Source organism: Dinoponera quadriceps, unplaced genomic scaffold, assembly GCF_001313825.1.
Source record: "Dinoponera quadriceps isolate SergipeBrazil2010 unplaced genomic scaffold, ASM131382v1 scaffold586, whole genome shotgun sequence".
NCBI classification, from domain to species: Eukaryota; Metazoa; Arthropoda; class Insecta; order Hymenoptera; family Formicidae; genus Dinoponera; species Dinoponera quadriceps.
The window spans coordinates 2629299-2651317 of NW_014554764.1; the positions used below are offsets into that span (position 1 = coordinate 2629299).

General features: G+C 42.9%; 1 protein-coding gene across 4 annotated transcripts in view; it reads left to right on the plus strand.

Moving 5' to 3' along the window:
* The window catches only part of LOC106741648 (peroxidasin-like), a 152433-nt gene that overhangs the window by 116427 nt on the left and 13987 nt on the right, over positions 1–22019 (plus strand). For all 4 annotated transcript variants that reach the window (XM_014613862.1, XM_014613863.1, XM_014613865.1 and 1 more), the window contains one exon: positions 19440–19579. In XM_014613862.1, coding sequence (XP_014469348.1) covers positions 19440–19579 — 140 coding nt within the window. The remainder of the gene's footprint in view (positions 1–19439; positions 19580–22019) is intronic.

The window sequence follows — 22019 nt, forward strand, 5'->3', positions numbered from 1 at the left end:
CGGACGGTCGCGCGGTCGGACCGTATTTAACGATTCAATTATTCTCTCCGCTGTGACGATAAGTCTCGCGGAATTAATTATTATTCTCGCGTGTGCAGGGGCGCGGTTTGCGATATTTCAATTTTCCTAGTCGTCCAAGCTGTCGTCACCCTTTTATCGGGCCCGACACGGAAGCGCCGGCAGCGCGGAGGCGCGCACGCGTTTTCGTCGCGACGACGAAAAAGACGAGGATAATTCGTCGCACGTGCGGTGGTCAGAAAAATTCTAGCCACGAGGCAGAGAGAAAACGCTCGTCACGGATGCCGGAGATAATCCGGCCGTACGTAACGATTTACAGTTGCGATCTTCCTATTTCTTTCTCTTTTCTCGCTTCCGTCTAATTCTCTCTCTTTCTCTTCCCTCTCTCCCCCCTTTTCTCTCTCTCTCTCTCTCCTTCTCTCTCTTTCTACTTTTCTCTCGTCTTTTCTCGCGAGAGACGCACACGGCTGTTTTCCCGCGCGCAAACATCGACAGTACTGAAAAGACACGGTGTATGCGCAGCGGGAAATCTGGATATATCCTCGGCACATGCACGGTGCATACGTATCGAATCGCATACAAAAGGCTCCTAATATCATCCTCGCCGAATGCGCGCGCGTGTACGCTTGCACACATCTGAAATTCGATGCTCGCGTCGTCCGTGCGACTTGCCGTTTCCTTACCGCGAGTCGAGTTTGGTCATTGCGGATTTGCGGCAGACAAATCCAGCGCCCCTCCCCCCTACCTGTTCGCTATATCGGCGGTGAGATAAAAGTGTACGACGTGCTACGGTGCGCGAATACCGGAATCGCTCGCTGTGGCGGCCACCTGGCGTCACTTATTAACGGCGCGAGAACTTTTGCAGATGCGGGCGGAATAAGAGTTACCGGATATCGTTCACAAAAGTTTTGTGAGGAAAGCGTCTGGGACTCTAATTAAAATGCTTTAATTCGGTTAGAACTATTATTCGGACTTGATTTTCTGCAAATTAATACAAAACTATACAAAAGTAACAAAACTGAACATTAGTTTTGAGTAATGCATCGTAAGTCACTTCAATTTTGTTCTGAATTAAATGTTGGATTAATATAATAAAATTTTAAGTTAATAATTATTTCAGTCATAATAGGCCTTATTATAAACTAAGAAAGGAAACTATAATAAAAATTCTAAAAACTATAATAGAAACTATAATAAAAATTCATTTTCAGATATTGCAAAATAAGAGGCATTATTGAATCCACAAGTACTCGCAGAGAGTTCGGAACCGGAGGTATTTTAATAACCATTAGATTTTTTCCGCTTGGTGTTGTTTTTTCAGAGCTGCGGGATTTCCCGACGGCAAAACTTCGGTTTTGACGTGCGCGGCGCATAGCTTTGTGTGGATTTAAATCCTATCAAAGTTTCCGCGGCACAGAGAGAGGGAGAGAGAGAGAGAGAGAGACGCAATCGATCTATCGGGAGACCAGGGATGGTGTAAGCAAAATCCGCGCGCCGCGGATGGGAAAATAGCGTTTAATGGATAGCGGCTTGCTCAACTATTCGTGTAAGGTGTAGAACGCGCAACAATGTGAACCGGCTTGTTCTTTGTAGGCTGACCTCCCTTGATGCGAGTGCTAATTTACCGCCGCGAACATTCCGGGCTTCGTTCCGCACAGTAACGGTTTGACAAAGGCTTGCGCGCGGGTATCGCGCGTATCGTTCTAATAAGAAGTTTGATAAGAAGTTCGCGACATGCGAGCGGAAAACAGCTCGCGAGATAGATAAATGAACGTGAGGGAGACGACGAGGGGATGATGACGCAAGCATCAAGATGCACAAACGGAGACGAGAATCATTTTGGCCGCGAAAGATTCGGTCTCTTACCCAAGTCGAGATATATATTTGCATATGTATATGTATTAATATACATATATATGTATTTGATATATTTGTTATAAATATTAAAATATATTATTAATACTTATATTTATATTTCATGTTTGTATATTAATTAATTAAATTTATATTTGCATTGTATTATATATTAATATTAAATAATAAATAAAGAGAATAAAGATTAAAATTAATTGAATAGAATAAACGCTTGTCACATGTTCTCTTAAATAATTAATTAAATATATAATAAAATTATTATAATATAATTATTAAAATATGAAATATATTTAATATAATTAAATATTATATATATATTTGCTTAGCTGTAATTTAAAAATATAATTGTATATAACAATAAACTTTGGACAAACTTTTGAATACATCTATAATAAAAGTTCATTTATTATAATATAATATTATAAAAATTATTATGATTATAATGTGTATTATAATAAAATAATAATGGGCGAGTTTTTTAATGCATTGTCTGATCAATCACATTACACACAAATACAGCTTGACTCTGTAAAGACTGCATTTGTGTATAATGTGATGGACCAAGCAATGCATTAAAAGACTCGCCCTTTATTATTGTGTCTTAAACAATATTATTTTGTTAAATTGTTACTTTATATTAATATTATTTTCCTTATCGGTAATAATCGCCCTACAAAGTACAGTCTAATGTTAATATATTTAGAAGCGCCTGCTTTTATTAGATATACTATATGATTTCATAAAGGAGTTTGATCGCAGAAATGCTTTTACAAGATATGAAATATTTATATGCAAGATATTAAATATTTTGTTATTTCCAATTAAACGGCTTGCCGCCACTTTCGTGTAAAGTGAAACGAATAACAGTTTCTGCTATTTTACAAATAACAATTACATCATGTGAAAGGAGTGTCAATCCTCTGCGATCCTTAATATTAATTAAAGGAATATGTGTTTCATTGCCACAGAGAGAATCGAAGCTCGAAATTTGGACTCGGATACACAGAGATAAATAACGCGACGCGGCCAGAAACGGCGAAAGTCGCGAGACGTCGCGCGATAACGACGAGAAGAATGGCGACGACAGTTAAGGACAGTTTTATGGAAATAGAGAGCCAGGAAATCAAGAAACCAAATAAAGCGTTCGCGTCAATGAAGCGTAACCAGAAGATACGAAAAGACACGACAATAAGAAGACGTACCGACTGTGGGGCGTCGTGATGGTTGAAGGCGGGCTAAACGAGAATGGTGGTGGCGACGGGGTTCATTAGACTTATTTCGCAGTGTATATATATGCGCGCGCATCAGAGGCAGTTCCTCCAGAGTACTACAAAGAACGCATTATGTTCGAAATAGGAGGGCGATGATGCACCGTGATTATTCATTCAAATGAGTCGCGCCGAGTGCCAGCCAGGTCGCGCTAATAATGCAAGGAAATTGCGACGTGTCTACGTCAGTCTAATGGTCCGTCGAGAGGCGACAACGGTTGCCTTTAGCTAAGACAAGCGATACATCACAAAGGTGCTGAAGCGCGCGCGCGAGATTTAACGTGTGACGAAGAAATTTCTCTATTCGCGAGAGCGAGAAATGGAGAAAAAAGAGAGAAAGAGGAAGCTGAAATACGACGCGGAGGTTCTCCCGGAGTAATCCCCGTCCGCTTAAAAACTAGAGCCGAAATATCACCCGTCGGTCTCGAACACGTGGTAGAAAATTTGAAAGAGCTAACGTTGAGGCACTGCGATGACCAAACTGATTCTGCAGACCTCGGACATTCGCTATATCACTTACGTGTCAGATCATTCCAAACTTGTCCTCTGTCTTGTCTTGTTAGAAGTTTACGTAGATTTTGTAGATTTAACTGTTTAAATGTTTGCAGTCTGATAATAAGAAATATATAACGATGTAATTTTTGCACCGTTCGATCAAGCCTCCATCGGGCCGCTCCGCGCTAAATAAGCTTGTCAAAAGCGCGGACGTTCCACGAGTGCACATTGCCACCAGCGTGCCGCGTGCTCCGTGTTATGATACTTGCGTCGCGTAGCAACGGCACGCCGACCGCCGCGCGAAATCGAGTTATAAGCGCACGCCGTCGAGAGACAGACGCCGAACCTCACCTCGCCGTTCACTTAGAGATGGCCGATCTAGTATCGATATTTCATATATCGATGCCAAAATATTGGCATTTCGTATCGATGTTTTACGTTTCAAGAAACTTTTCTCTAATTTTGAACGCATTTTCCTCAAAACCATGTGTTATTAATCGGCGGGAAGGACAGCTCGAAACATAATTAGCCGATTAACTTAAAATTTTCAATAGACTTGCAATAGACACGTATCATTGGAGGATGAACCCAAAAGAATTCTGAAAAACATTAAAATAAATATTTTTTTGTTAGTGCACAATGACAAAAAGGATGCGAAATTTCACTGCTCGATTTCCAAGCGGCTAATACTTCTGCAATTTTCATTCTACAACCTTAAATTTAGATTCATCCTCCAACTACGAGCATATTATTTAAGATTTTTTCGACTCTTTGATTTCAGATGACTAGAACGGGCCATCTTTCTCGCCATTTGCAGCGGCACTTTTTGCAGTCATGAATTCAGCCGCATGCTACTCATTTATTAATACGTTTCTTTCCGAATGAAAGAATTGTGAATGCAGTTTAGTTGCACAATAAATATGCAAAGTTTCAAAACAATCGATTGTTTTATTTTTGCAAAATTAATTCCTAAAAAGATACACTTCTTCTTAGAATGTTACATTAGTCTGACTTCTTAAACTGGAGTCTAAATTAAGAGCGAGATATAACGTAACACCACGGTCTCGTCCTTCATACTTCATTCCGTGCAGTTTTCGAAAAAAAACGAATGATATACACCGAGCCGACGGGGACAGTGCGAAAATAATTAATCATCCATCGAGAAACGCGCGCGTGTAGCGCCCATGAGATATTCACTCGTACGTACTCTCTCACTCGCTCGCTCATTCGCGAACGTGCGTTACATCCTTAGCGCAACGCGTTGAAAACCCTTTCCTCCGTTGTTGTACTTTACTCTGCACGATAGAATACGGGAATACAGTCCCGGAGGAGAAGAGGGGAGAAGATACGCGATGCGATTTCTCATCCCGCCGGCTGCAGTATTATGACTGGCCGGCGCAATTTTGCACAACACAGCGCGTCCTTCCGATGGGACGGCGCAAAGGGTGAGGGGGAGGAGGGAGAGAGACGGATTACTTAATCATGCCTGATGCTGTTTACCCCGGCGTTCAAAAAGAAATGAAGGAATGGCCCGGAGTAACGTTCTTGCTATCCTCGACCTTTATTGCGATGTGCCGCGAGACGGACAGCGAAAACGACGACGACTACGACGACGACGTCGACGACGTCGCCTTCTCTAGAACTGTCAGACTGAAAAATCGACCGTAGCTTTTTTCCCCGGACATTTCTGGAGCGGCGCAATTGCGACGCCTGTCAAATTGGTATGCCGAGGTAACGGCAACAGCAGATGCCGCGCGACTTGGAGCAATTCCCTTAATTTGAGCTTTCCAGAGGCTGGCTGACTGGCTGGCCAGCCGGCCGACCGGCTGCTGTGCCATCATCGCGTGACACGATCTCGTCGTTTATTGCTCGGCGTCCGTGCAACGACGTGCGTGATAAGTTAATTCGAATTCCGGACGCATATATACACACATATCCCTTCACGGTCAAGGATATTATAAGCGCGCTCATTATTCGACTACTGCCGTGCACGCGCGCGATTGGCGCGAGATATTGCAGGGAATTTTCAATGAAATGATATTGCAAAGATGAGGGCTACACACTTAGGTCCAGCGATTTTGCAATTTTTTTCATTCCGTCTGAAAAATCTTATTCTTCTATTGTATCAATTTTTGTTTGACCGAGTGTATTTATTACCTCAGCTTCGTTTCAAATTAACGCTTATTATTTGAATAGTGAAAGAAACGTATGGAAACATAATGTTTTGCTTGCTAAATAATAAATTTATAAAAAGCCCCTTTGAGATGCGCCACTGCAAATGTAGTACTTAGCGAGCTTTTTAAAGATATCGTCATGGCTGTTAGACTCACTACCTGCCGTCCGATCGATGCGGTTAAAAGCAACGTCGGACGCGGCACTAAGTTGGATGTAATGATCACTTCACCGCTTAAGATCGAAACATACGAGGTGTTGAAGCAGCTTTCGCGGCCAGAAAACTGTTTAAATTAAGATAATACGGCATCCAGGGAATCGACCGACTCTATTAAATTGAAGGACTTATGAAAGAAACACATTTTTCTTAGATATTTTCTATGAAACAATGATATTGCTTGAATGAAACATAATATCATTGAAACCGAATATGTCTTTCGCTTCAAATAAATTTTTTTTATTTAAGATATGTATTCGTGATTTACAATTAATATCGTAGTGGGATAACTTATTTTTTAGATAACTTTGGGTATTCTAATAGGAATAGGAACCTAAGCTACGCATACATGGGAAAATGTGAGAAAATTTCTACGCGGTCTATTTCTTTCCTGTTATAATTGTAAAATTTCTTTGTAATAACTTGCCAGTCTATGTACTTACTTCTTCGTCCTTAGAAGGCAAACTCTAGGGCATTAATAAACGTTTCTCTCTCTCTCTCCCCCTCTTTCTCTCTAAATTTGCGCTGGGATGAGCATATCACTCCCTCGTACGACAAACTAAACTGGCTAAAAGCGGATGAATGTAGAGCATATTTAATGGCTTGTCTCATTTACAGCATTCTTACCTCAGGCGTTTCATTATACATAATCTGTTACTTTCCGGTACCGTTCATGTCCCGCATAAAATTACCAAATCAAAACCGTCTATTTTCTACTCTTCCATATTACACCGCCACTTTCCAAAACTTTTTGCTGCCATCGCTTTCTGTAACTTATTTCTCTTCAAGATTAGAAAATCGGATTCGATTTATTTTTTCAAATTCAGACTTTTTGGTCTGCGAAATTCATTCCATTCCTCTTAATGTAGTCTTGTTCATAGGTTTTTTTTAAATATATAGGGTAATAAGTGGACAGTTGTAAATGGGCGTCTCCTTTTATCTCTTAAACTAAAAGAGATAGAAAACGCACTATATATATATAATTTTCTTTTATGTTTGTGTCAATGTTCAAGAATTATATCTTATGAGCGTTCGTAAAGGATTTGCCTTAGAATGTTCAATAAACGCTTCTATCTGTCTCTTGAATTAAATGGGTCGCATTCCGGTCCGAGCGAGAGCTGAGGGAACCTACAATTTCGAATTGATTTTATTGGCGCCTATTTGATCGCCGACTCGGAGACGTAGAATTAGAAAATAATCAATAGGGAGGAGTGGTCGCGCCATTCACACGTCAAAGCGCTAGTGAAAGGCCGATTGCGTGAAAAACGCGCGCCATTCGCGTTTACATGTCGGCGGTATTTCAATCAGTCACGCGCATTCCTCTGTCGGGGAAATATAGCTTTCTATGAGGGAAATGGGTTGGTAAAGCATCAACAGATATAAATGATCGTCACGGCCGCTCATTAATTTTCTAGATTCGGACGTGTGATCGTGTGCGCGTTCGCTCGCGTTTGCACGTACGTCCCGCATATGTTTTTCGTACGATGTTACGTATGCAAAACGCGAATGTTCCAACGATTGGGGCATTACGCGTGTAAACGTTTTTTCGGAATTGCAAATAATCAGAAGTTTCACGTATAAATTTAATTTCGAGCATAACACGGTGAAATATTACGCTCTCCTTCTTTTTCTTTCTCTCTCTCTCTCTCTCTCTCTCTCTGCTTTTCGACATTTCATTTATTCCGCTGAAACGAGATTCCGTTTCTGCCTTCTTTTCCCTGTCGACTTTCTATCGATTCTTGAAAATTAATCAAATACGCGCGTGAAACTCGTTTGGGCGCGGAATCGCGATATTTATCGAGTACGACGTGACTCTTTTCTCCCATGCACGTGCGTTAATTTTGAAAAGTAATTTCATACCGCTCCACGTCGAATGCGACCGTGAAATATATATATAAACGTCAGAATCAGGCACGAGATTACTTCGTACGTAGTTGAGACTTTATGAAGAGGTCACCGGAATGGGAAAGTTGCAACAGTTTACATTTTGACGAAATAGGGGAGCAAGTGGAAACCGAGATTGGCGCACAGGTGATATGCGCTGAATTACTCCACGACAGACACAGAGGTGGATAGGAGGAGTCGCGGTAGGGGACGGACGGGTATGGGCAAAGTAAAGCGGTAAAAGCGAAAGGATAACGCGACAAACGTGGGCCGCATGTTAGAAGAAGCTTCTTTTCCCCCCTCCACCCCTCTTTCTCTTTCTCTCTCGTTCTCTGAATTTTCACTGTGGGATTACTCTCGCATCGCTTATGCTGATTGCCAGTCCTGCTCTCACGTCAATAAGATAAGCTCGCGTTCACGCGGAAGAGAGAGCGAGAGGCAGAAGATTATCTTGGTCGCAACATTATCTATTATGTCAGTTCCTAAAGTGACCATTGAAATGCAAATGCATACGCATGCACAGAGAGCGTAGATTCATTTATCGCCCATTGTCCGACCGCGTTGCGATTCTCTTCCTTTTTGATGCGTCTCGATTTAATCGGCGAGTTCGCGCGAACGAGCGCGCGAATCCGAGAAAACGCATCAATCCGACCGACCTCTCCTCCCTCCTTCCCTTCCTTCCTCCGAAACTATGCGCTGTTTTTTAATTTATTACAAAGTTTCCGCATTACGCGTTTTTTTTTTATTTACCCTCAATGTTTGTTGTTTGTTTGTTTTTTTCAAATTTTCTCCCGTAACAAGGGCCGCTCTTTTAAAACCTGTGTCCCTCCCGCGAGAGTAATTCGCGGAATGTCGTGATCATATATATTCGGTGCGTTTGTTCTCATTCCGAAGTTTCGCAGGCGCATTAAATCGCAGAACCGCGCTAAAAGTTCGGCCGAGCCGATGCTCCGTGATAATGGCCGGCCGGCCCGACGGATTATTCGCATCGTGTTTCATTTCGAGCGGCCGTTATGGTCCGGTCGACACCGCGCCCAAGCGTGTGCGAATTCACTCGGACGGTAAGAGCGTTTGCATTTTTATTTTAGCTCGCGCGTGTCTGGCACGCCTCTAAATTAACTCGCTGCATTCGCCGTTTAGCACCGCTATTTGCGTCTCGCGGCAGTCAACTTCCGCTGTTCGCAAGTTGAAATCGCGTCGTGACATCTCTCGTTTACCACCGATCGATTCCGGCGCGAGTGAAAGTTTGACGCAGAATCGCGAAAAATACTCTCTCAAGTCGAATCGATGAAAATGTCATTGATTGAATCAGTATTTCACCGATCACACTGTTCGGCATAAAAATCGTATCTTGAATTGAAACTGTACAGAGTACCGTGACGCGTGCGACAAATTGAAATGGACGAATTTGGACGAATTCGTGAAGAGCCGTCGCATGTATCTCGTTAAACACGCCGATAAAGTAGATATAATGCCGCGTGATAAGTGATACGGATAGGAAAGGGATGATTGACCGCTACATCGAAGCGCACCGGGTATATAAATTATATATAGCTTCTGTTCCGGTGAAAAATTCCGAGTAAAGTCGGGTAATGTTGTATCTCTCTTCCGCAAAAATGGACTACACGCGAGAGCGACACGAGATGAATGCAATGCCGACGGTCCTGAGGGTAGAAGCTGGGCGGACCGATACGTTTCGCCGTTGTCGCTAGATATGCCATAAGCGCGTTATGTAGTCAGTGAATGCGTCGGAAGAAAGATAAAGGAGGAGGGTAAGCAGCTAGATAGCTAGGTAGGAAGTCTAGGTAGATAAGGTTGCTTCGAAGGAAGGTAGGAAGGAAGGAAGGAAGGAAGGAAGGATATGCGCGCAGCCGAGGACGACACATCTGAGCTTGCAGCCTGCAACTTTTCCCATCAGCGCATAGCAAGCCCCGAGCTTGTTATGCGAAGCTTGAAGCATGTAACGCCAGATGCCGCATATTGGCTCACACCTGACCCATGCCATCCCGTCTGAAGCGCCCACACCCTCTACAACATACGAGACCGGACTTGACCCCTTTCCGATCCTGTCGAACCTTTCGGATCCCTCTCGATCCTCCGCGTTACATACGATGAGCAGCTTGGCCTGACTGGACTCGACTCGACTTGACACCGCCCGAGACCTTTCGCCCGCCGAGAGTGCGTTGTTCGGTGATTACTTTCCCCCGCTTCTTATATCGGCTTGTAATTATCCGGAATTGCTGCTCTGAAGGATGAGCAAGATTGGGGTCAAGTGTAACGAAAGTCGATAGGAACACTCTTAGCGATAATACGAGTTTCTGCTGCATGTTAGGACGGAAGGGGAAATAAATTTCCGGCGTGATGAAACAAAGCGAATCGTTCTTGTATATTTCAATCCCAATGGATTCGATCGATCATACAATACAAAAACTTGAGTGGACCGTCTGTAAAATGTGACATGTGTTAAATTTCACGCAAAATCTTTCGCTATGTATCGTTACAAACCAACTTAAGATAATGGAGTACATCAGATTCACTCTTCAATTTCAAATGAAAATATTCACTCGACGCTTCAGAGTCGAGTATTCACTCTATGCTAATGAAAAGTCACTCGTGTGACTCGGTAGTCGCTATACTTTCCGACTGAGATTTGCAAGAAATTTAGAAAATGTATGACGATCATGCACACTCTTCCTCGGCGGACAACGACCGGTTCCCACGTTTCATTAATTATCCTGGTGAATTTTCGCGCTGGCTGCGGGTGCGCAATTACTTTTACATACGCCACGGGCGGCAACGGCGATATCATCGCGCACGGTCGCTGTCGTATAACGGCGCATCTTCTGCAAAGCTTAAATTTAACGCGTTTTCTCTGTCCTCCCCGTCCCGGTTCCCGGCTGACTCTCCCGTTAGCTCGCTGTTTCCATCACGGCGCACTTCGTGATGTCTTTTTCTACGAGAGTTAATTACCCGGCATTCGTGAATGCAATTACGTAACAACTCCCGCTCAGCTTATTATTTAGTAGCGAAAAAATCCTTCGTCAAAAGTTTCAGCAGGAGCAGTTTCTCCGCGGCAAATAACGGCTCGCGCGCAAACGCTCGCTGTCGTTGTTAGTCACCGTGACGTCTCATACGGTACATAATGGGGACTTGTACATGTTGCATAAGTTTCCGTGAAACTTGTCGCTTAAGAGCTCGCGCGAAACAAATGCAAGTAGCAAGTGTTCGCGCGTACAGTTCTTTCGAAGCGCCGCACGCGACTGATAAATCTCGATTGCGCGGAGGCGAGCGCGAATTACGAGTATTAATTATCGCGTTCTCTGATTGACGTTCTGTTAGTATTCAGGCAAAGAGAGAGTGCGATAAATCGATCGAACACGTGACATCATAAATCAGTTCATCACAATCAGCGAAAGTTGTTGATAACCACTTGGCGAAGGATAAACGAGTTTTTTCCATTGTCTCTTTCCTCCTGCCTATTTTTTCCATTCTAGAATTGTAGAAGAGATACGTGAAAATCATCGTGACGTGTGACCCGAATCTTCGCGGCGTTATGTCATGGCTCGAAAAGTTCGCATCGCGATAGTACGTTCTCCGCAGCCTTCGACTTTTTTACCGCGATCGGAAAGTCACACTGAACGATAAAGTATTGCGTCTCCCGTGCCGCAAATCCAGGATAATCCGCTGAATTCTTGCAGAGACAACGGGAGACGAAGTTTCGTATCCGGGGGGAGAGAGAGAAAGAGAGAGGCAGAATGAGTATGTGTTTTCTCTCGTAGCCGCGCGCGGTACTCTTTGTACAGACTTACCTGCTCCTGCCATACTCGTATTTAGGTTCACGCCGCGTAAAACCTGCTCGACAAACCCGCTAAACTCGATGGGACGGACGAGAGGAGGAGAGTGAAAGAGGGAGAGAGGTGTGTAGGAGAGCGAGACGGATCTTTACGGACTGCCTCGCTTCTTACATCGTCCGAAATAACGTAGGGAGGCGAGGGTGAAGCGCGCGAGTACGCTTAAATTTACGAACCGTAAACTTACGGGCTCGGCCGGACGCGAAATCTTGGGGATAATGAAAAAAAGCGCTCATCGCGGTTTAATCTCCGTTTTACGCATCCGCGTTTTTATATCTCGCGGATTAGTAGCGTTCGGCCGGCTCTCGACTTATTAAAAATTATCGTTGCGCTGACGATTGGAGAGATAGCCTGCGTCTGATTTTATACATTTTCCCGATACTCGTTTTCCCGCAAGAAGGGAAGAGCAAAGGATAGCCAGGAAAACGAAATTTAATTGAGTTTATCTTATAGTGAAGAAATCAAATGTGTTTTGATGACAGGAAATGGAATTTCTCATTCTTATAGTAAATAAGAATACTTCAGGTAAATTCAACCGAATTTTTTTGCCGTGTGGAATCGTAAGTGCTTGTTTCGTTTTTTTTTCAATTTCACGTTGGAAATATTGGTGCAGAGATCGAAGTCGGCAACCCAATTAATAAGAATAACGTCGAAATGATTTGAAAAATTCGTGATTTTAATGATGGTGATGTTATATAAATTAATAGAATGCACTTTTTACATGATTTTAGATATTAAAATGACACGTTGTTATCATTACATGAAAATACGTATATTGTCAACATCGAATACGTGTGAATATATTTTGTAGCCCAAATATTGACATATCATGCAAGCGCTATTTTGATGTAACCCACATAGCATATAATATTGCAATAATATTGAGATATTGAAACGCGATATATCACAATGTAATTTATCTGTAATATTGGTATTATATTACATATAACTTTGAAATATTACCACAATATTTCATTACGTATATAACGATGTGATCTGTCGCACTGCATCGAAATTGCAATAATTATAAAATATTAGAACAGACGTGTTATTTTTAGTTAGCTACTTTATTATATAGAGGAAAAATATCAGTTTACGTAACTGAATAAACACACACTGTACGAAAAAAAAACAATTTATTAAATATTTTATTTTTTACATGGGCCATATTGAGTCCGTCATTTTGAGCATTTATGTTTTGATATTATTTTCGTATTTAACGACTTCATGATCCTTTAAAAATAACTAGACAATACATATCCAAATTCTCAAAGAAGTCAGATATATAAAAGGATTATATCAATATTCGTTACGTATCAACTTGTTGCGTTATTTTGTTTTATTTTAATTTCTGTGAATTTCCCACTAATTTATTGTTTAGATTAACCATTATAATATTTGGTTAAAAATTCAAAAGCAATCACGGCATGTCTGATACGTAAATATATATTATATCAATATTCGTATATCATCTTTGAAGCACCGTTGGAATAGTATTAATTGCAACATATCGTTATTGAAATGCTTTTAAATGTCTGTTAATAAATATGTCATTATAATGTTTTGTAATCAAATATTTTCCTTCAAAATCAATCAGTGTCAAAAAAGTATGACTGAAATGCGTTATTTATACGACTTGTTGATCGGCGTCATTATGACATAACGAAAATGATATCAATGAACTTTGACATTTGACTACGTCGAAATAATGTCGATCGACAAGTTACTAATGTCGTTTACAAGCCAAAAGAGTCATGTCATTTCGACGTCGCCTTGTTAGCTGGGAAAGAGGAGGCTTAACTTTTGTGCATTTGGCGCGAAGTTCCGCTCCGAGATCGTTTTAGACGAAACTATCGAACACCTCGCCACGTTCCCGCCCGGCACGTGTGTCGTTGCTGGCGTCGTGCTCATTCGCTGCCGCAGTCCTGCGGCGCTTTACATTCGACTAGTCTGATGAAAAGTTCCGGCAAAAGTTTGCAGTGTCTGTCCGGCCGACTCACCGGCAAAGTCCCGACGGAGGTTGGCAGGAAGAGAATAACAAAGAAACTTCCCAACTCCCTTTAAGTCAGGAAACGAGGAGCTGCGACGAGGTTCCTACGGTTCCCTTACTCAAGATCTACGGAAGTACCGCGCGTTCAGATTTCTGACCATTAAGAAGTGCACCGGCCCGACGTGTTTTTACGACGGAAAACGTGCGAAAAAGTGTGCTCGCCGTGAGCGATTTCTTTCGTTTACGCACATTTCACGGAGAGAGAGAGAGAGAGAGAGAGAGAGAGAGAAAGCCGTGTGGCCGACGTGAGAGGCGTTTTAATTTTCCGACATTAATTATGCGCGCCGTGAGATAAGTGACGATTAAGCGAGATCGGTGGACGACGGATCGTCGTTGTTCTAACGAAAACACTCGCTCCACTGCAGAAATGGAGAAAAAGACGCGATTGATATGGAGATTCTTATGGATATCGACTGCATATAGAAATATCGGCACAATGCCGTTCTCGCTGCAACGGAGCAAGCGCAGCTCGTTGGAAACTCGTAAATATATGTAACAGCGTAGGTCCGGATGAAACGGGTGCAAAGGCGGGAATCTTTTGAGTTCAAGCTTTGATGAAATCGTCCGACTTTGCCTCTGGAAGCAAGTGAGCGGGCGAGCGAAAAAGCAGAAAAAAAGGAGGAGATGGAGGAGGAAAAGAGTACTTATAGCATGAAATGAAGAACAAAAGAAGAACGGTAGGCAACGCTCTCCTCCGTTCGTGCTACGAATTCAGTTTGACGGTGCTTCCTGCGAGTACACCGAGAGGAACACTGCTCCTTTATCTCCTCCATCTCTGATTGAATAAATACGATCCATAATTTCGATGCGAAGAGACTCCTCTTTCTTCCCCTCTTTTTCTATCTCAGTCTGCCTCGTGGAAGGATTCGTGTAATTCGCAAGCAAGATAGATACGGCAGTTTCGAAAGAGCAGCGCGATGCAAATCTCGCCGAATAATTTCCGAATCCACGCGATAACATTTGGCCCCGCGTAATGGGCTCGCAAAAGTGCATCTCGCCGAGCACTTTTTTCTATCTCGTTGCGCGCGCTCTCCGCAATGAAGAAATTTTACGCGACAGTCTTTTTACGACTCTCGTGAAGCCACGCGGCCTGCTTGCTTCCCAATTCTGACGTTAAAAGATGCACGCACTCGTATTCGCACTGGCGTTTGCGTTCGCGCATCATTTCGCTCGTACGAAATGTCAAAAGAAAAAAAAAGGGATGGAGAGACAGAAGAGAAGCTAGTGAGAGAAACAAAACGGGCCGCGAGCTCTTAAATCTCCCTTACCCACTCGACCGCTGCTGCAAAATTCACTGCGAATCCGTAAGCGACGCAAAAAAAATTTCTAGGTCGAACGCGAAGGAGGTGGAGCTCGTGAGTGGGCGAAGTTGCGTGTACAGGAATTTGAAGATAAATTTCGCACTCTATGCTCGAATTAAATTCCACGGCGCGGCGAGGAAAAACTGTGTCCGGCCGCGAGAGAGCAAGAGAATGAGAAAGGCAGAGAGAAAGAGAGAGAGAGAGAGAGAGAGAAGAAGAAGAGATAGGAAAAAGGAGAGACCGGACCGAAATTGTTCTCTGTCTGGATGGTTCGGTATGTGATAAGCTGACGGTTTAGTTCGTGAGCGCATGCACGAGATATCGCGATAAAAAGCGACACGGGCCAAAATGTTGTATATTGATTGCGCGAACGAATTATGTAGATTATAACTCGGAAAATAACGCGCCCATATTGTTGCGAACCTATGTGTATCAGAAAATAACGAGGATTAAATGAAAGATCTAACTAAAATTAGAAAAAGCTTGACCGTAAATTTATATTGTTGGATAATTATATTCAATTATACGGCATGATTCTGATAATTTTTCCAAATCTCACTTTTAAAATTTAATATCTTCTCACACAGACATCCTATTATAAAAATATGAGCTACAGCTCATTTTTTAACTCGAACCTTCTGCTTTTTAATTAACGCTAATACACAATTTCGTCATAAATGCTATATCTAATTAATTAACAAAAACTGTGCCGACAACAACTCATTATACAAGAATAAACTGTAAGCAAGATACATTTAACCAAATTTTTAGTATATATTTAAGAATTATTTTTCACCACCATGTATATAATAAATCATGTTTATAAACATTTAACGCAAATCGCTCTGATTTCTTCGTGTCGTATCATTATTTGTTTTAACAATATTGTCACGAGCCAACTGCTTTAAACCGAATACGGCGGCTCGCAATTCGGGAATAATTTAATCATTTTTATGTACGGCCAGGTCTCGTGGGACTTAACCGGCCGAATCAAATGGCGAGAGTGTGTGTAGGAGAATCGATGGCGGTTACAGCGCCGGCGATATCGCATATCTTCAGAACGGGATTTCCCGTTCGCGGGTATCTCCTATCGCCTGATCCGCCGCGCAATATGGGCGAGCTAAGAACAATGCGCGAAATTAAATTCTTCCTAGCACGTGGGGAGACGTGAAGAGCGAAGAAAGGGAGGAAGGAAGAGCGATGTGAATAGAACAAGAGAGGAATACCACCGGATTTTGGTTTTTTTTTCTCGCGCGAACTCGACAAGCAAAGTGCGAACACAACGCGCATAGAAATTCAGAAAATTCACGCGACTGCGCTGCCGTGGATTCGCGCGTGTTTAATCTCCCGCATCGCCGGTTCAACCCTTTCCTGTTCTCGGGATCCTACTACGAGCAATTTGTCGATGTTTAGTAGTCGCGGATAGAATGATGTCGCGTCGACGGAACAATCGATGGAGTAAATTTGAAAACGCGCGTTTTCGGTTAAATGAAATATAATAAAACAAATATTTATATGATGTACGCGCGCATGTTGTATACACGCTTTTATTTCCCTTCCCTCCCTAATCCCCTCCTCTCACTCCCTCCCTACGTCACACGCAGCGACTATGCGGTACGCAGGTGGTGTAACGGATGTATATCGCTATGCGCGGGAGTGTTCGTGGGTATGGCAAATGGCATGTGATCCGTCCCCGGATGCCAATCGTTGGAAAATTTCGGCCATGGCGGAACGAGTGGATCAATGTTACACGACCTGCTACATTGGCCTTCTGATAGATAACGCGACCTCTTGCGCATGAATAGCTCTGGGCAACATTCCACACCGCCGGTGGCGGTGCGTATCCTTTCCTTTCCATCCCCGTCATCCCTCACGAGAGATATCTTTCTGTTTCGGCATGTCGTTTCTCGTTTCTCGTTTTAAAGAGAGGCGATTAAGATCGCGTCGTTGTGTTCTCGTTCCTTCGCCGACGAAATCTCGCACGTTTCTCACGGCGGGAGATTAAAGGACGTTAAATGCCTCGTCGCCGTCAACGGCGTTTGCCCGGTATATTGCCCGATTCACGTTGTGGAATTCGAGCTGCAGCGGCTTACGTACGTAAGCGCGCCGCGAATTGCAAGCTGAAAAAGCTGGGAAACAAGGCGCGGTGTCAACGATAACGATAACGGCGTGGCAACAAGTGCTTTTAACGTCCTAACAGGCGAACGTTCGCTTGCATTCTTGGGAAAGTGCTCGGCGCATTACTCTCAAAGGACCGCGCCGCAACGGTTCGGCGGGATGATGGAACATAGTGGTCACCGAGACGAGACAGAAAAGGACAACGAGATGCGTTGCGCAGCATCCGAGCCATTCGAATGAATTCTTTAAGCAGTCTCTCTTCAACTTCTCTCCTTTTCTCTCCTTCGCCGGTTCTCTACCCGCATTCTCCCCCTTTGTCCCTGCCGGCATCGTGTTTGTTTCTTCGGGGTGTCTTGCTCTTTCAAAACCCGGTTTCTTTCCGCCTCGTGGTCGAGTCTCGGCATAATTCGTCTCGTGTCCTTTACGAAATCACGCTTTTGATTTTTTTCATCTATATGTTGAATACCTTGCATATGCGTATATGGGAGGAAAGAATTAAAATAAAGAATATGTTCAACATCGAAAGATGGCATCAGAGAAAGCAGGAAGATAGAGAAAGGAAGAATTACACCAGTTACATTCAGCCGCTGCGAAAATGTTCCTTTGAGTCATAAAACTGTTTCGTACACAACGTATGTCTACAGCAACCATACGCATCGTTAAACGTCATTCGAAAATTCAAAGCGGGATAACGCGTTTTTCCAACTTCCTTTTATCCCTTGCTATTGCCGCCGCCGCAACAACAATAGCAGCAGCGGCAGCAATTTCCTCCGGCCTTTAGTGCCTTTCCAATTCCTCTCAAACGTAACTCAAAAGGGAGGCTCGGAACGGAGGAATTTTTTGAAACTTTCACGTGGCTCGGCAACAAACATGGTTATTTTGGCATTACCGCGAGATGTTATGCTAAGCGATGTTTCAATGATGTAACTCAGACGAGATAATGTACGTACGAAATTAATACGGACTGCGCACTATTGCGAGGACGTATGCAACGTACGGTACGTATCCTATTCTCTCTTTCTTCACGCCCGAGTTCGCAGAGTAAGAAAGCTGGGCGGAATACTCGATCTGCCAAGGCCAGCTGCCGGAGGGTGAACTACTTGATTTACGCCTTTCTTCCATCTTCGTTCGCGGAACATCCTCTTTGCCTTTCCCCGCCTCTCTCTCTCTCTCTCTCTTTCTCCCTCTTTCATTCCTCCCTTGAATGTTCTATTTCATCAGCTTAATTCGGTAGAGCCCAAAACGATTTAAAGTCTTAAGCCGATCTTTGCTCTATTTTTTCTTGAACAAGTTTAAAAGTGACATCGGCACGTACGCGTTAAGCGTGAATTTCAACGAAGTCTCCTCTTCTATACTTATCAAATCAATATATTTAGTTCAGTAATTATTTTCAAATTACTTAATCTATTTAGTTACAGCTATTCACCGAATTTATTTACGGCTTAGTGCGGTAGAACAAAAAAAAATTCTTTTTCCGTATGGGTGATAAATTCCTCAAATAAACTAACTTCTTCATTTTTATATTTCTTCTTCTAAAAATCTTTTACGCACAAAAAGTGTGCTTACGACCATCTCCTATCGTTATATGTTATCATTCCCTCCTCTCTTCTCTTTCTCACCTTTTTCTTTTTTAATTAAACCAATTAATGTGAACATTATATGATAATGACATTTTGTTCTTCTCGAGTTCATATTATATATATATATATACTTTTTTTTAAGTAAAATAACATAATATGTTGAAAATGTCATAATTTTGTTTAACACAAATTATTGCTTTCATTAGTGTCCTCGATTAATTAATTTCAATTTTTTTTATTTTGTCTGTCTGACTTATTATTGACTTACTACTACTGACTGACGTCTGACTATTGTTGACTATTACTACTTACCGAGGTACTACTACTTAATCGAGGAATATTTCGACCGTTTGACTTATCATTAATTTGTGTTACTTATTCGAATGAAAAATTCTCGACCGTCTCATTTGTCGTTGAATTATACTACTTCAACGAAGTCACGCTTATATCCGAAATCTTTGCGAGCTATGTATAGTTACGCTCCCTTTTTCACGCGAACGACTGCCGAATATTCCAGACTGGCGCTGGATTTTTGTCTGGCTGCCGAGATGCACGCGACAATAGACACTGTGAGGAAAATTTGCACGGGGAATTCCGCTTTCTGTTTCAGCGTCAAGACGGACATGGGTGCAGCAGGCGCGGTGTCCAGACTTTACATCGCGAACGCGAATAAAAAGGACAGCGGAAACTACAGCTGCGCTTTGGCAGATGTAGCAGCAGCCACTATGGTGTCCGTCCACGTGCTGAACGGTACGTTCTACGCGCGAAAATGCGAGCGCGTTTCCGTGCGCGTTAAAACCACACTTCCCGGGCCGTCGTCAAAGGACAGACGGTGGCCGGCCGGTCCCTGCTTGCTACCGATAAACGCGTTTGGGGGAGAACCGGGTGAATGGAAGGAGGGTGTCGGAGCCTGCTCTCCTCGGCATTCGACGTCTATCGATATAATTTTCCACTCTTACGCACGCTCGATAATTGATTTTCCACAGCTTCTCGACGGTACGCCACTGCCTATTACTGGTCCCTCTTTTCTTTTCCTGTGCGAGCCGCCTTCCGTTTTTCGCCTTCCTCGACTTTCTTACACTCTAAGAAGTCGCACTCGGAAAGCTCTCTCTCTCTCTCTATTTCGCTCTTCTGCGCATCTCGCGCCAATCGATCGTGTAGGAATACAAAGCTGTGATTTCATCAGGGTAAATAACCGGGGCTAGGTGCCGCAGTCGACAGACGGAGGCGCTGTCTGTTGTTGACGGCTCGCCCGATCGCTCCTCGTGATCGTCGCTGCGCGGTCTCGATTTCCGTTTTGACGACATTCCTGACTAAATGACATTTTTGACGGTGTCGGTCGGGGGAAAATAGTGCGCGGCGCGATATTAAGTAGGTGGGGAGACGATAAAACGAAGATTCTTGTTAACACATTATATATATACTTACTCGAGACTTTTTTCGCCGCTCGCGGCTAACCATGCTGTTTCGTATGCTCCGATTCCCCCTCTAATACCGGCGTATGGAGTATTCATGGAAAAGTTTGTTGAATATCCAGGTTGACCCATTTCATTCTTCAGTGTACGCTGCCGAGCTACCGTAGAATTCTTCTTCCCTCTGTAATTTCTCTCATTTTCGCTACATAGTCAAATTAACGTCTTTTTAAAAAAAAAGTGTACATAATTCTCGAACCTACTAATTCTTACGTTCTACAGTTGCGTTATGGGCGCAATGTGAGAGCAAGGGCGAGTCTCATTGCGATGAGAGATAGAGTCGAGATTTAATTCACCATACTCATAGAGGTTGCTAACGTGAATATTACATCGCAGCTTCACGCGTATATCTAGAATTTTAACGTCCGGCAAATAGAGAGACCGGTCTTTAAAACGGAAACGAAATGAATAAAGATTAACAGATGTACCAAATTTCTCTCTCTCTCTCTCTCTATATATATATATATATATGTATATATATATTCAAAAATATTATTTACGTCAAAGTGTGAAAAACGATTATTTATTTATGAATTTTTAAACATTATTTAAGTTTATTTGATATTATCTTGCTATATAATGTGTTAAAGCTTTATATCATAAATCATGTTTATAAACATTTAACACAGATTAACATTGTTGAGCTTCTACATGCTATGTTAATCATGTCTATCTTTCTAACATTTGATGTTAAGTGTCCCCAATTAATTAATTTCAATTTTCTTTATTTTGTCTGAATTATTGTTGACTTACACTACTTGATCGAGGAATATTTCGACCGTTTCATTCATCATTGACTTGTATTATTTATTCGAATGAAAAATTATCATAGCAACACCACGCATTATCACACATCAACCACCTTAATCCGGCTCAACGAGACTAAACGTATTTATTCATAGCTTATATCGACAATTTGTATTTTCACGAAAGCAGGTTAGCCCGATCGGTTGCTCCGTGATTCCGACGAGCGATTCACGGCGCGTCGCATCCGTTTGATCCGCCGCGGGATAACGTCCGCGCTCTTCCACCCTTCTTTATCTTTAAACGACGTAAATCGCGAAAGTTCCGCACTACGATGGAACGGCACACGTAAGTCGAGTCGATGACGCGTGCTCCCGCACGAAATGCCGCTAAACGCAAGCTTTATAGTGGCGGATGGGCGATGCCACTGCAGCAAGACGGTCGATATCGTGGGCTGGGGAGCGTCTTTCGAACTTATAGCGAAGGAGCTCAACGAGTTTTCACAGCGGCTTTTCGCGCTCAGGGCAGAGCGGCTCAGAGACGCCGCATCTAGCTGATGTGCATTATTTACGGCGGATTACCTTAAGTCGGTCCAATACGGGAGTTCGATCCTTTTGGCGAAGTTTGACGAGAGAGAATGAAAAAGAGAGAAAGAGACCGCGACCGACCACGGAAACGCCTGTTTGTGACGTATAATCTATAGCGTCTGGTTTCTTTCGCGGAAAATGAGGAGACGCGTAATCTGCCGCGGTCATGCGTTGCCGGTCGTCAAGAAAATCAAAAAGCCATGAAGGCGACTTACACGAGCGACTTTCCCTTCTCCGCGAAGAAATGCCGCGTCGAAATTTTGGTTCAACGTTAAATCTTTAATCTCTAAGTAGGCGCAAATTATCCTTAGGAGCATCAAAATTTCGACTCTGGAAGTGTCTCGTTCGCGTCACCTATACGCACCGCATCGCACCAAGCTTTACCTT